The sequence below is a fragment of the Gossypium hirsutum genome, chromosome D10 (genome assembly GCF_007990345.1).
Source record: "Gossypium hirsutum isolate 1008001.06 chromosome D10, Gossypium_hirsutum_v2.1, whole genome shotgun sequence".
NCBI lineage: Eukaryota > Viridiplantae > Streptophyta > Magnoliopsida > Malvales > Malvaceae > Gossypium > Gossypium hirsutum.
This window is the reverse complement of record NC_053446.1, coordinates 2,980,469-2,996,135: the sequence shown is the minus strand read 5'-3', so window position 1 is coordinate 2,996,135 and position 15,667 is coordinate 2,980,469. Positions and strand designations below refer to the sequence as shown.

Genomic DNA, 15,667 nt, shown 5'->3' with positions numbered 1-15,667 from the left:
TCCAAAATTATAAAATTGAGGTGTTAAACAAGTAAATTATCAAATCAAGTTCATCATACTATTTGTCTTGTTTTTATTTTATATTATTTTAAAAGAGTTATCAAATATATATGATATTTATGTTCCTTAATTTGAAATTTAGTCATATTATCAACAAGATTTCAATATGATCGGTTTAGAATTTTAATTTATCTTAAAGAAATCTATTTGATTCGAATTTCATTTCACTTGATTTGGGAAAAATTTAATTCAAGTTATGATGATAAAATAAAACTTATCGACTCAAAATTATTTCACTCAATTTCAATCGATTCAATCGAATATTCAAAACTTATTTTACATTAAAATATGCACCTCAACTCCTCAACTCCACTCCAAATTTAATTTCAACTCTAGAGGAACTATTAGACAATAAAAAAAAATCTCATACCAAAACAAGAAATTGTGAGATTGATTGGATTTGCTTGTCCCTTTTATCTACTTTGAGAAAGATAGGAATTTGGTACATTTATGAGATTGTGCTTTATTCTAATAAACATTATTTTGCAACCAAAGGTCCAATCATTTCAAATCAAATAAATTTCAAACTCACCTTAAAAAATCATGATATAAATATCGTTATCAGTGGGTTCGAATGTATTAAAACGCAGGAGAAGTTATGAGTAGTTTTAGATATTGTGTAAAAAAAACAAGGATGATCAGAATTAATAATAAAATAATTTTAAAAAAAATTGATGCAAGAAATAATAATAATAATAATAGAAACATGCTTCTAATAAAACAAATAAAAGAAGGTAACAGAAAAAAGGAGGAGGAGAATTGATGAAGATGTTGGATTAAATCTAGAAAAAATTGTGATTAACCAACAGATCATGAATAAAGGTAGGGAGCATCATAATACCGTAGGATTTTAAATACTATGGGATGTAACACCATCCACACAATTTTTACCTAATTAATTTAGGTTTAAGGGTTATATAATTCTTAAATTTTTCGAAAATATTAATTAAATTTATCTGTAAAAATATATATTTATTAATGTTTTTTATTTTTTACTAAGACAAAACAGATACGACTATTAACATTGCTAACATATTGCTAATGTGACAGTATCATGTCAGCAAAAAAAAAAAAGAATATTTTTTTATTTTTACTATACGAACCGTAAAACTATTTGTTCAAATTTATTCATTTCAAATTTTTTTTTAAAAAAAGTATAAATTTATAAAAATATTATTAAAATTTATAAAAATATTCTGAAATTTTTCAAAAATTAAAATAAAAATTAATAAAAAAATTCAGAATAAATATCAACAGTCCAAACTCGATGTGAACCTAAATAATCAATGTAGAGATTCACTAAAGATGTTTTTTTTTAATTATATAAAATTTAAAATTATTTTTCTTTAAAAATAAGCTTAAATATACATTTGACCACGAAGTTGTCATTTTCTCCAAAGTTGTTAGTTATGAATTTCTTTGTCCAAAGTTGGTAAAAATTATTGTGGGAATTATATATATTCTCTAATTAAAATTTTCTAAGTAAAATATATTTTTTCCGATATTTAAATTTTTTAAATTCAATTTATTTTTTTAAAAAATTCAATAATACCATGACCGTCGCATTACTGGTGGTGTCGAAGTACCTCAGCACTTGGCCTGGGTACTCCACATCTTTGCTTGGGTTCCATTTCGATGGTATCGACAACTTGAATCCATTCCCATTCTATGGCATGAAATCTGTGTTTGTTTTTGGCTTTCCAAATACATTTCCTGCATCCAAATCAACCCACTTATATGTTTTTCATTTCTGACTTAATTTTTTTAAAAAAAATTTGCTGACGTGGTAGTCATTGACATGAAGTGCCACATCAAGGTTATTAACATCCATGTCAGTGCTGCAATGATCAAAGACCAAAAAACGTTGATCAAAGAGTTTAATTGATGCAATTTAAGACTTTTAAGGGTTTAATTAAATATTTTTCTGTGAAAAGATTTAATTGATTTTTTTTTTTACAAAAGTTCAAGGATTTATATACCTTTTAGCCATTAATTTAATAATAATTAAAACAACTTATTAAAATAAACTTTATATATTGCAGCTAAATAAACCTTGTTCTTTAGAAATTAAATTATCGAGAGTAACAAAAGTAAAATTAGAAGTATTTATGAGTCGGATTGGGCTGAGGTTCGATTCCAAAAATATTTCCAAGCTCGAGCCTAAGCTTGGCCTACTCAAATTCCAGACCTGCCCAAAAAACCTATTTTACTATTTAAAAAATAAAAAAATATATTTTTATTTAGATTTATTGTAAAAATATATAAATATTAACAAATTTATATACGTGTATATTTTATTTATAAGCAATAAAATGAGTTAAGTCAGGCTAACCCAAGATTGAAAAATATGAACCCAAACTCGACCCAAAACGGAATGAATCGACTAAATTGGGTGAGTCACATTGCCCATAAACACTTTTAAATAAAACGTATTTGAAAAATACATTAATTTCACAAAATCATATGAAAACCCAAATTGATGGCATAATAAGGTTTTATTTTTTTTGGTTAAAATATGCTCTAAGCCTCTGTACTCTGCATACATTTGGAATTTAGCTCCCATACTTTTATTTCAAGAAAAATTCAGTATAAAAAATGCAAGTTCCATTCTTAACATAGTTAAATTTCTTTTCTTAAATCCAAGTTCATTACAATGTCAACTTTTTATAATTACATGATTATTAAGTGAGTTTTTTTTTATTTATTTCAAAATGTCACACCAACAAAGTTAATAATAAAAATTTAATAATGTTAAATTTTAGACTTCAAAACTGAAATTTGAGAAGTAAGAAAAAATAAATTGCCGGGAGAAAATATTCTTTGCAATTAAGTAATACACTATTATTTTTGCATCAAATTGTGCAATAGTATTAACAAAAATATATTTAAAAATTATAAAAATGATTTCTACGTCCACAATAAAAATGAACAATGGATGTCAAGGTTCAAACGATTTTGGAATTTGGACGTCATTTGTCTATATTCCACAGTAATTTTATATATTTTTAAAATTTTATTAAAAATGATTACACAAATATTGAGGTTAATAAAATCAAATAGTACTACAAAACCAATATTTATTTAAATATGATGTAAAAATATATAAGTAAAAAAAAAAAAGCTTCCTTAAATGTTTTGATTAAAATCAAGATACCAATTTATTTATTTATTATTATGATTTTAAAATTAAAAAAAATTTTAAAAATAGGTTCAAAATAAATCTGAACAAATAGATGTCCAGATTGCATTAATGGGGATTAGGTATTTGCATTGAAAGAATTCACTTTCTCATGAAAAATCAAAATCATTCCATTCCAAGTTTAGCTTAATTTGTGGTCCCTTCTAATATTATTGCACACAGAATATTTAGTTTGAATTGGTAGCATTTTAATTTTCCACTTTCTTTCTCTCTTGTTATTTTTTTCAATATATTTTAGTTTTTTTTAACAAATACATATATTGTTGTTATCAACGTACGTACATAATCGAGACATAGAATGACTGATGGAAAATCCAAGTCATTTGTCTTTTCTTTTCGGTTTTTATAATAGCCGATTAGATGTTAATTCGATTGGTATCGGCATTATTACTAGTATAAGAGGACATAGGTTTGAGTACGCTGAAGCGCATTATCCTCCTATTTAAGGGTTGAGGAGGGACTATCAATAGTTCTAGACATTATATCAAAAAAAAAATATAATAAAAACCTATAATGAAATTCATGTTAAAAAATAAAAATATTTTATATAAAACTCATCAGAATTATAACATGTACTCTTCATTTTTTTTACCAATTCTTCGATAGTCATTAAGATAATCATTATAAGAGGATGTAATTATATTGTAATTCTTTATGTCATGTTTGATTGTATACATTGTAATTATACAATTATATGTTTTAATTTTTTTAAAAAATATTAATTATTATAAAAACTATCAATAATACTTAAGAAAACAATCTTTAAACAAGTAACAAAACTCAAAATCAAATCATCATATACGTTAGTCAAATAAAATATTTCATAATATGGTTACTATTAACAAGAAAAAATAACCGGTTGAGTTTATCTAATTGGCACGGACATTATTATCAATATAAGAGGATGTGGGTTCAAATGCGCTGAAGCGCATTATCCTAAGGGTTGGGGAGGGGTTATGGGTAGTTCTAGACATTGTGTCAAAAAGAACAGATATGATCAGAATATTATTCAAAAAACCCAACACAATTTTATCCAACTACGTACTCTAATATTCCATATTTGTGGGGTTTTTCATTATCTAACATTAAACATATAATCATGTACACCGATTGGTCATTCACTGACCAAATATAAATAATTAATATTATGTAATTTAATTAAAATTAGTATAATTAATTTATAATAAATACTATTTAATTTAGTTAATTATTTAGTAAGGAAAAATGTATTTTCAATAAAAAAATTAATTTTTTAAATGAGATTAATATAGTATATTTTAAAAAATAAAATATATGCCATAAAATTAAAATGATAGTATTGCTGTAAAAAAACCATCTTAAGAATTGGATCTACATGCGTGTTTGGAAAGTTATAGTAATTACAATTACATTTAATTTTAATTATTAGGTGACTTTTTAAACGTATCATTAATATATTTCCGCCTTTGTTATTTTACCAAAATCCTTTATGGTTATTTTCGACATATAACGTTCCTACTTTTGCTTGAAAGCTCTAACGAGACTTATAATTAGAGGTGTTTATAGTTAGGCAGAGGTTTGATTTATTTAAAAAAAAAAATCAAGTCCCGACCCATCCCACCTCAAAAAACTATATTAATGTTTGAAAATAATAAAATATATTTTTATATAAATATTTATATGTTTTATGATTAGATTAAAATAATATATATTTAAAAAAATCATTTTATTTACATTCGAGCAAGATTGGGCCATGAATAAAAACTCTTCATCTAAGCCCAACCCAATTTGAATTGGGATGATCTGGCCAAATAGGCTACTCCACCCATATACAACTCAACTTATAAGCATGACTTTTTTTTTTACACAATCTTTAGAATTATCTATAATTCTTCTTCAGCCCTTACATAAGAAGATAAAGCGTATTCGAATCCACAGACTCTTGTACTAGCAATAATGTCAATATCAATCGAATGTACGTAAAAATCCAATTGAATGAATCATTCAAGGCTAACAAATGCTAAAAATGTTAAACCACTTGTTTTAATTGTTCTCTTGGTCTACAAACTATTTTTGTGAAAACCTAAGATGGACCGTTTAGTTTAATATTTATTATTAAAGCCATGCATGTCTTTATCCATATTTGATTTATTTATATAGATACGTTTTGGAAAATAGGAAAAAAATAGCTTTCATTTTACCCAATTTTCATCAAACATCAAGGACGGTCCATTAATTAATTAATATATTATCTTTTCTAGCAATGGGTGATTGAATTTTAAATTAGTTTTTACCTCATTTGCTTTTTCATTACCTTATGGGAATTTTATAAAATAAAAGGGTTAGAAATGTAAAAAAGTTGGACTTTCCAATATAAATTATCCATAAAATTAGTCTTAGTCTCTGCTTATTTCATTTATTAAAATGTAAATGTTTGATAAAATTAAGGGATAAATCTTAAAATTATATATGAACTTTGATTTAATATATAATTTTATATATGGACTTTAATTTGGTGCGACTATGCACGTGAAACTCTGGTTGTGATTTAAATTTATACTTGAAACTTTAATTTTGATTCAATTATACTTATTTAAAGAAAAAAAATACATCAATTCATTTTTATATTTGATGAATGTAATATATCAATAATTGTGTTAATAATTTACGAGAATTGGTTTGAATCAAAATTTGATATATAAAATTGCATAAAATCAAAGTTCATGTATACAATTGCATATTAAACCAAAGTTTATGTATATTTTGAAATTTATCCCTAAAATCAATTATTACACATACTATTTATTAGATCATCGATATTCTATCTAACCAGTTAAATCGTGAGTTTAGCAATAGCCAACAAATAAAAATATATATAAAAACTCAAATAAATTATAGTAGAGAAAAAATGATCATTTTATAAATTATAACAATAAAATTAAATATACCATATTCAGTCCGATTTTAACAAATTTTTTATTAGATTGACCAATTCTTTTTTTCAATTCATCCATTTTAATGTTGTAAGATCAAATCAATGATCAAATCAATTAGATCATCAATTTTTTGTGAAACTAGTTAATCGTGAGTTCAACTATGATAAAATAATAATAAACTGTTAGAAGATTAGTAAGAAAAATAAAATAAAAATAAACACATAAACATTTAATTATAAATTATAACAACAAATTTAAATATACTAGCTTCAACCCAATTCTAACGGATTAGTTCAATCATTTTTTTCAACTTATCTCTTTTCGATTATATGATACCGGTCGAACCGTTGAATCTATTAATTTTTAATTCAATCAATCAGACAAATCTTATTGTAAATATTATGAATATTCATGATAGCCAGAAATCTAAAAAAAAATCAATAATCATCAAAGGTGGACAGCTAATATAAAATGATTAATATATAAAAAATTACAGTCCAATCCCAACAAATAATCAAATAAATATGATGAAAAATCGTATTTTGAAACCATTTTTGTTCACATTCTAATAATAATGGTGAGAAAAAGGGCAATGGTTGTGTTGTTGTGGTCCTTACTTTCTGAATTCTGAAGCGTGTAATTAGAGTTTCCCTGCTGTGACCCACAAACAAATGACCGACCAATGAGAGCAGTGCACTTTCTGTTTTAGAAATGAGAACCTCTAGACTCTAACCCATGAATGGAAACTGCACTCAAACTTGTGAAAAAGGTGCCTCACATGCCTAACTATACACCCAATTATATAATGCATGCATCCACCTTGGCATATCTTATGTAATCGCTTAAATTTCGGACCTAAATTCAAAATCTAAGTTCCAATTTAAAATAATTCAAAATTAAGTGTTATTTTAATAACTTTATACCGGTTTTGTAACTTAATATCTTATGAATAAGATTCGGTTTAGCATTGGTTCGATTTATCAATAAGTATTGTTGGAATCGATAGCCACGAGCTTCGAAAATGATTAGTTTTTTTTTATAGATGATGCTTTGATTAAAAAAAATAGCTTAGCAAAAAAAAGGAAATAGAGTGATGAAAATCCAAAATGACCCGAACTCATAATAATGCATCTAGAAAATCTTAAGCTTTACATTTGAATAACTTAAACCCAAATTGATCCGAACTCAAAATTAACACAAACAAAAATAACTCAAAAAATTTAAAACTCTAAATTGACCTATTCATGTTGACCCAAAACTAAAATAAACTAAATGAGAAATGATTGTATAAAACTGTGCAAAAAAGAAATTTTATCTGTAGTATTTTTCTTTTTCACATTATAATCGTGTTAAAATTTAAGCAGTGGACCTTAAGCTATCACTTATTTTTATTGGCAATCCAAGGAATTAAGTAGAGTGGCCTTGGTTCCGAAAAATTATAAAATTGTATTTAAATCTTTAAAAATAGTAAAATTATAATTTAATATAATAATAAAACTCTATTTGAACCCATTCCAAAAGAATTATGATTCAAATTCGTCCTCCATAATATGATTTCGTAGCTTACTATGTTTGGGTTGTAGAAAAAAATATGTTACACACTCTGCTTCTAATGCTGAAGATGAGAATAACTTTGGGTCAAATTTTGAATGTCAATTGAAGCAGAATATTAAATAATAACTTTCTTTACAGATAGGTGACAATTATCATAGTTTTGACCTTAGTTTATTTATAGTGCATGCATGTGGGCTGTGATCTGAATTCAAAAACTTCATTTAATCATCCACAATTTAAGCCTACCCAAATTCAATTTAGCCATACAATTCATAATTAAAACTTGTCCAAACTTGTAATAATTTTATTCGAAAAATCCAATCGTAAACCTTGATTAAGATACGATTAGAAAGTTCCGAAAACCAAATTGATTTGATCCAAAACTAATCCCATCTATTCAATTGTAGATATAGTTTTGCATGATCAAAAGAGAGAATGGAGTTAAAAGAAGAAATGAATGAAGAGATGGAGCTTAAAGTCAACGGTGTCTAAAAATGTCCAAATGTAGGTAACAAAACAAAGGGACATAAATTTGTGCCCCAAACTTTTAAGTGAAACACAGTTTGAAGTTCCATGGTAAATGCTTCTTGGTTTGTAATTTATAAAGGGATATACTATTTAGTTGAGTTTGGTTTTTAGTATTCAATCTGGTAATTAAGTTTGGTTTTAATGTTCAATTTGATACCTAGACCAAACAATCCGATGAATAACCTATTAAGCTATACTTAATTGGGATAAGAAACTAAACTCAGATACCAAATTGAACAATAAAGCTACCAAATAGTATAACCTATTAAGCTTAGCAACATGATTCCAATGCATAAAAGAGGGTCAATTACTCACTACAGGATTTTAAGGTTTTAGCGGCGTTTTTAGTGGCGTTTGGAAGGAAAACGCCGCAAACATTATACATTAGCGGCGCTAACAGAAAAACGCCACAATAAGTAAATCAATAGCAACGTTTATGAGAAAAATGCCGCACAAGGGCTCAATATATTTAAATTTGTATTTTGTAATGAAAAAACAATAATTGAAATAAAATCAAACAAACAAGCCGAAACATGGAAAAGTGGTATAGAATGTTTTAGCAGCAATTACTTTTGACTTAAAATTAAAATATATTTTGTGGGTTGAAAAAGATGGGATTGTAATCCTCAAATTATGCATTTTCGTGTCCAAAAGGATTGAGATTTCCATAAAAGCAATTGACTAATTAGTTTGATCATTAATCTGCTTTTCTGATGTCTAAGTAATTATAGTTAGACAACTAAGATTAGAAAATAAATCTCAATAATTTAAATTCATCACCTAATTTTTAATTAATTATTTATTTAGCACTTAATTTTTTCAATTTATCAAAGGTATACCACAACATATGGATATCTTCCATACAATTTGACCAAACAGAAAATCAATGGTGCATTTGAAAAGCCACTTAGTAATTAAAATTGAGAGTAATTTCTTGTAATTACATATGTATGGAATTTTTGGGTAAATGTTATAATTATTGGGTCTCAATGAACTGAATATAATTGGTGCACCCAATTATTTACTCCAATTCTTATGAAAAGTTAAAAAAATAGAGAAATTACTCAAACGAAATATTCACACACCTAATAGAGACCAACCAAACAAAAAACTGGCTGGAATAGAGGTATTTGGATGGTTTATGAAATGTAAGTTTAAAAATCGTGGCTACCCGAAATTGAACTAAAATCTGGTTTTTATTTAATATATAATTAATTTAAAATTTTAATGATATAAAAATAAATATTTTATATTTAAAAGTTCTTGAATTTTTTTTAGAAATATTTATGAAAAGACTTTGAAATTTTGTCAAATAATATTCTAATGTCACAAAATAAAGATTTTTTTTTTCAAAATGAGTCTAAAAATTCAAAACAAAAAATTAGTATGGAAAAATCGAGAATCGAACCGAATTATGATTGACAGTTCAAAAAATAAAAATAAAAACCCAACTAAATTAAACCGAAATCACCCCTACACTCTAAGTCCAAAGGGAGACACTCGAATAAAGACTACCACTTGCTTTTTCGGAGGCTTGAACTCATGAGAATTCTATGGATGAACATGTGTTAGCTACTAGACAAATCATAAATATTAAATTTCTTAAAATTACACCTTCTTACAATTTCTATAATGTTGAAATTTAACCAATTCCATTTTATTGGAACGTCCTGCCTCATGTAACCATGATGGAAAACTATTGTTCGAGGTAATAAAAATAATGTTTTTCTTGTCATCCAAACAACAAATCTATATAACTATGATTTACTTTCAAAAGAAAAATTTTCTTATAGAAGAGAATTTGAAGTGAACAAACGTAGCCTTAGCCTAACGTCTCATCCACCACCATTAATAGTCCTTTTCAAAAGGGTCCCTTTCTCTTCTCTCTCTAATGCAATGCCATCCCTTCGTTTACATGAAAAAAAAAATAGAAAAAAAAGGGTTTAATGGTTAATGGTGTCTGAACCATTCAAGTGATGATTCCCAACTTTAACCTTTCTTTTTTATTCGCTTTAACTTTAAAATATAATTCACCACTTATATTAATAAATAATGAAAAAAAAAACCCAAATAGAACTAAAAATGGGATACATAATAGTATTTAAAAATGGAAGATTAAATTAACTGGTTATATAAAAATGATGATAAACACAACAGAAAAGGGTTTTCTGGTTTATTTACATTTATAAATAGAAACCTCTCAACCCTTCTTTGCTTCCATTTTCTGCATCTCTTCTGGTCAGAGATTTGCAGCTAAAAGGAAAAACAAAGAGAAGTAAATCAAAAACTCTTTTCTTCTTTATTTTCTGCCTTTAATTATCATACTTGCCTTTTCTTTTCTTTTCTTTTCTTTTCCTTTCAAGGTTAGTCAGCCATAAACTGAAAACAAAATTATTTTAATCACTTCTTCTTGCTTCACTTACTTTGGGTTTTTTTTTTTTTACCTCTCCTTGATCATCAAATTCTATATATGTACTTTTCAAAGAATATAGTAAATGATATTATTGCCTTCATCATGGTTTTTCTTTTGGTTTTTTGGTTTGTTCCAGTTAGGAAGCATGGTGTACCCCAATGAATCCCTTGAAGACTCTCCCCAGAAGAAAATGGGGAGAGGAAAGATCGAGATCAAGCGGATCGAAAACACGACGAACCGCCAAGTTACCTTTTGTAAGAGGCGCAATGGTTTGCTCAAAAAGGCTTATGAGCTATCGGTTCTTTGTGATGCTGAGGTTGCTTTGATTGTCTTCTCTAGCCGTGGTCGACTCTATGAGTATGCTAACAATAGGTATGTCCTTTGATCTTAATTTTCTCAAAGTACAATGAAAATTTTGTCAATGGAACTATATATAGGAATGGATCTTTGATCAGTGGAAGTATTAATATTTATTATATAGTTTTTTTTATATATTTTTTGGTGAAAAGCTATAGATTGAGTTCACTAAAACTAAGATTCAGTTGTCTTTTTTTTCCCTTCTATTTTGTCTTTTTTTACTTGTATAAGCTTTAGGGCTTTATATATATTTCTGTTTATGATCTTTTTCTGAAGTTCCTAGTTTGGTGGATACATGGATCTGGTGCAATAGATGGAAATAGACAGCATTATGTTTTTGCGGAAGTAACAATTTAAAAGCATAGGTTTTGGGGATATGATATATATGTGTGTGTGTGTGTGCGTGTGTGTATATATATATATGACTGTTGGACCTGTGAGAGATCAGCCTTCTGTGCTTTCTATATCCTCCATTGATGTTAAAATTTATCCTTGCTTTCCTTTCTTTCTTTCTTTTTTCTTGGGGCTGAGCCTGTCTCAGCCATGGGGCTAAAGGGCCTATATACATGAATATCTGTCATGTTCCCATTAGCTCAAAAAATCATCCTTAATGGATGTCAGTTGAAAAAGATCAAGATGGTAAAAGGAGTTCGCCCAAAAGGAAACTAGAAAAAAAACACACATTTTGTCTAAATTAAGAACCCCCAATGTAAGAAAATCAAATTAGGGTTTCATTTTTTTAAAATTTGCTAATGGGAACATGTTAAGACTCCTTTTTACAACCAATCACAACCAAATTCAATAAGATCTAAATTAGGGTTCTTCATACACGAACTTTCCCTAAATCCCCACTTTCGGCACCACGTGAATTCCCCTCCTTTCACAGTCAAACATAACCAAATTAGGGTTTGGTTTTCTTTTTTCTTTTTTCTTTTTCGGTTATTAACCACATAAGGCTAACAACTCTCACCAAAACCCTTTTAATTGGTAACCCTTAAATCAAGCAAAGTAATCTCCCCGCAACAACTCACAAAAATTCTTTTACATAGTTTTAGACTTACTTTTTTTTCTCTTCCTTTCTATCGCCAATTTGAGTCTTTTTTATGTACTTTTAAATCTATCTAGGTTTTATAGATTTGGGTTTTAAATTTTGGGTCTCGAATTCAATTTTTTATTTATCTTTAAATCTATCTAGGGTTTTGATGACTCCATGACTAAGATTAGGTGTGGTGTTTTGTCTTAGTTACCAGAATCTTTTGGTCACGTCACACACGATTTTCTCAGTTTCTTCACTACTTGAAAAAATGGGTTTTCTTACATTATTCCAAAACCTCAGTTTCTTTGTCTTTCTTTTTTTTCATCATTGCAAACCCATTTAGCCAATGGAAATAAAGCTCAAAAACTGCTGAAAGGGTCATCATCATCATCATTTATAATGAATGACTTACTGTTGGCATTAGCTTCCCCGGTTTTCATTTGTGAAAAGATCTTTGCTTAGATATATTCGTGCAACTTCAAATTAAGAGAGAGAAGCAACACTTAAAAGGTTTAAAAAGAAAAGAAAAGGTGAGTCAGCACACAGCAGTGTTGTCTGAGAGAGACAACGTACGGCAACTGCGAACCAATGGGAGTGTTCTGAGGTTTTGGCTTCTACTGTGAAACTTGTAACTATGGCTGCTGCTCCTCCTCACAGTTTTCAGACACTGACAGAAGCTGATAAAATCACTGTTCTATATTTTTATATCAATTAAATTCTTCTCTCTCTTTTTTTGGCTTTTGCTTTATACTATTTGTTTATTAAATAAGGTGGGTTAATAACTAAAATAACGTACGAACTCTTTAAAGTGTTAACCTCCGTGTAATGGGTTAATGACACCTGGCACAAATAAAAAACTCTGAGCCAATCATACTGCTAGAAACAGTGCTAGCATTGGCAGGGACGGCCAATCAGAGGCTCGACGAAATTAAGGTATCAGAAACGAAATTAAAGTTGATTTGGGGATGACTAACGAGGTGACTAAGGGGTCTCATCAATCAAATGTGGTCCATATATATGTGAACAACACAGCTAGCCATTGCTCCATTGTAATTGTAAACTTTGGGGGGGTTCAAGTTTAGTATTAGATTCGGTTAACTGACACAATTGGTTGATTTGACCATTTTGCTTAATAAAACAGCTAACTACTAGCATTACATATGATGATGATGATGATGATGATGAAGATATAATGTTTCTAAACACCATTATGCTCTAACTAATTTTTAATTAATCATAATGACATTGCTAAAGGTTGGTAATATGGATCATATGCAAGCATTTCATGAATGATTTATGTGTACTTTTTACATGAGTTATATATATATGTATATACATTTTTCAAATAATTAAGTGTGTTATTTGCCTTGATTTTGTTTAATTAACACAATGTTTTTGCAGTGTTAAAGCAACAATTGAGAGGTATAAAAAGGCTTCTGATTCCTCCAATACTGGATCAGTTGCTGAAGTTAATGCTCAGGTATTAACTCAATCAATCTTCATTGTTTTAATTTGCATTCAATTAAGTCCTTAACCTTAACATTTCCCTGAAGAAGCTCTCAACCTTTACTATCTGGTTTTGTTCAACTCCTTGGTTTACTTTATAAAATTTCTTTGGTAATGCCATACGGATGTAAATCTCAGTTCTACCAGCAAGAAGCTGACAAACTCCGAAATCAAATCCGGAATTTGCAGAATGCAAACAGGTCATTTCCCCATGGTTTTAATTCACTTCCATCATATATAATTTTATTTCAAAACCCTTTTTGTTTAACAATGCTATGTGTATATATGTTTGCAGGCATATGCTGGGAGAGTCCATAGGGGGATTGCCTATGAAAGAGCTTAAGAGCTTGGAGAGTCGTTTAGAAAAAGGAATTAGCAGAATCCGTTCCAAAAAGGTATCTGATAATAATTTATGTAATTAAAAATAGTTCCTTTAAGATTATTCATTATTATTGCTACTGACAAATTTTCCCTTCTCCTTTAATTTATCCCCTTTAAACTCTACCAGAATGAGCTGTTGTTTGCTGAAATTGAGTATATGCAGAAAAGGGTAAGTACTTTTTCCTCTTCACATCACCATTTAATCCAAAACTGATTAATTGCTTGCCTGAGTGTGTTATATAAGGCAATTACTTTGGTTTTTGGCCATCAGTTAAAAGGGGGGTCTCAATGGTGTTTTATTTGATTGAACCATGTAGGGATCGATCCATAGTATGTTCTTAGTGTGTATGCTTATAATTTTGTCCTTTGCTGCAGGAAATTGACTTGCATAACAATAACCAACTTCTTCGAGCCAAGGTCTGATCTTTCTTTCTTTACTTTAGTTTCACATTGTTGTTGCGGTTGAAAAATACTTTGATTGGCAAAAACCCTTTGTTTATCATTGCTTTTGCCGTTAAAAAGTGCTGTTGGACAGCCAAAAGCCATGCTTAACGCATCATTTGTGCCATTACTGTATGTTGCAGATAGCTGAGAACGACAGGAAGCAGCAGAGCATGAATTTGATGCCCGGAGGTTCAAGTGCTAACTTCGAGGCTCTACATTCTCAGCCATATGACTCTCGGAACTACTTCCAAGTCGATGCTTTACAACCCGCCACCAATTATTATAACCCTCAGCAGCAGCAAGACCAGATAGCTCTTCAACTAGTGTAAGAATCTTCGCAGAAAAAAAAGTCTTTGTATTACCCAATATTTTTTCATCTTAGATGAAGCAATATAACATATTCCTATGGTTTGTGAGCAGCTAATGTTGTGGGGGCGTGCATGGTTCATTGCCGCTGTTTCAGTTTTAGTGAAGAACATCTTAGCATTGTGTCAGATGAAAGCTACTATATAAGGCAGGAATATTATGTTAACTTTCGTTAAATGGAGGACCCTAGATCTGATCTTCTGCCATGTTTAAGACGTGTAGAGTGTGTAAGAATGATAAGTTTTATTTTCAGACAAGAATGTCCTCTTCCATATGCTTAGAACATGCATTAAGATTCTACAAGATTATCCCCCATAAATCATGGCATTTCCACTTACTATCAAATATATTATATACATATATCTAGGAACTGATTAAGCTTGTTAAGGTTGATGTAAAAGGAAAAGGGGCTAAATTTACTTTTGATGTGGACTTGGAAAATTAAAATATTCATGTCTACTGCACCCCCCTTTTTCTAGCTTTTAGATGATGAATTAATTAAGTTAATTAGAATTATCAAAGTAGAGAATTATTATTTTTTAATAAATTAAGAACCAATTTTGTGATATGACGTGTTGATGTAAAATTAAAATAATTCATATTTTAAGTTTTTTATTTAAATATTAACTCGACTTGAGTAGGATTAATCTATGATGTAACACGGATTAAAAGGAAAAAAAAAACAGTTAATAAAATGATAAATTAAATATATCCCTCAAGTAAATAACAAGTTTAGGGAGAATTAATAAATTAATAAAAATACTACTCTATCACTTCTCTCTTATAAACTCGTCCTCGAGTTAGCTTTATCCTCTAGACATGTCTTTTCTATAACCACTCTTCCACATTCTTCTTTAAAATTACATTTCCCTTTAGTTTCATTTGGTAATTTGATAGGTTTAACTTTG

At 28.5% G+C, this 15,667-nt stretch overlaps 1 protein-coding gene across 3 annotated transcripts; it reads left to right on the top strand.

Moving 5' to 3' along the window:
• The first annotated feature begins 10,375 nt into the window (after positions 1 to 10,375).
• Positions 10,376 to 15,078, top strand: LOC107941808 (agamous-like MADS-box protein MADS1). 3 transcript variants are annotated; one of them, XM_016875425.2, is made up of 9 exons: positions 10,376 to 10,531; positions 10,806 to 11,041; positions 13,464 to 13,542; positions 13,707 to 13,768; positions 13,864 to 13,963; positions 14,077 to 14,118; positions 14,325 to 14,366; positions 14,534 to 14,718; positions 14,814 to 15,078. In XM_016875425.2, exons 2-9 carry the CDS (start codon positions 10,815 to 10,817, stop codon positions 14,815 to 14,817), a joined length of 741 nt encoding a protein of 246 aa, XP_016730914.1. In that variant the 5' UTR covers positions 10,376 to 10,531; positions 10,806 to 10,814; the 3' UTR covers positions 14,818 to 15,078. The 3 variants fall into 3 exon arrangements, with proteins under 3 accessions (XP_016730914.1, XP_016730915.1, XP_016730913.1); XM_016875424.2 differs by having other exon boundaries at positions 10,401 to 10,619; XM_016875426.2 differs by lacking the exon at positions 14,814 to 15,078 and having other exon boundaries at positions 10,400 to 10,619; positions 14,534 to 14,722.
• Positions 15,079 to 15,667: the final 589 nt, after the last annotated feature.

Excerpts from the sequence above, each read along its gene's own strand:
- LOC107941808 (XM_016875425.2), top strand. The coding sequence starts at position 10,815 with ATGGTGTACCCCAATGAATCCCTTGAAGACTCTCCCCAGAAGAAAATG. Across the intron at positions 13,964-14,076 it reads GCAGAATCCGTTCCAAAAAG|AATGAGCTGTTGTTTGCTGA; the intron begins GTATCTGATAAT and ends AAACTCTACCAG. Across the intron at positions 14,119-14,324 it reads TTGAGTATATGCAGAAAAGG|GAAATTGACTTGCATAACAA; the intron begins GTAAGTACTTTT and ends CCTTTGCTGCAG.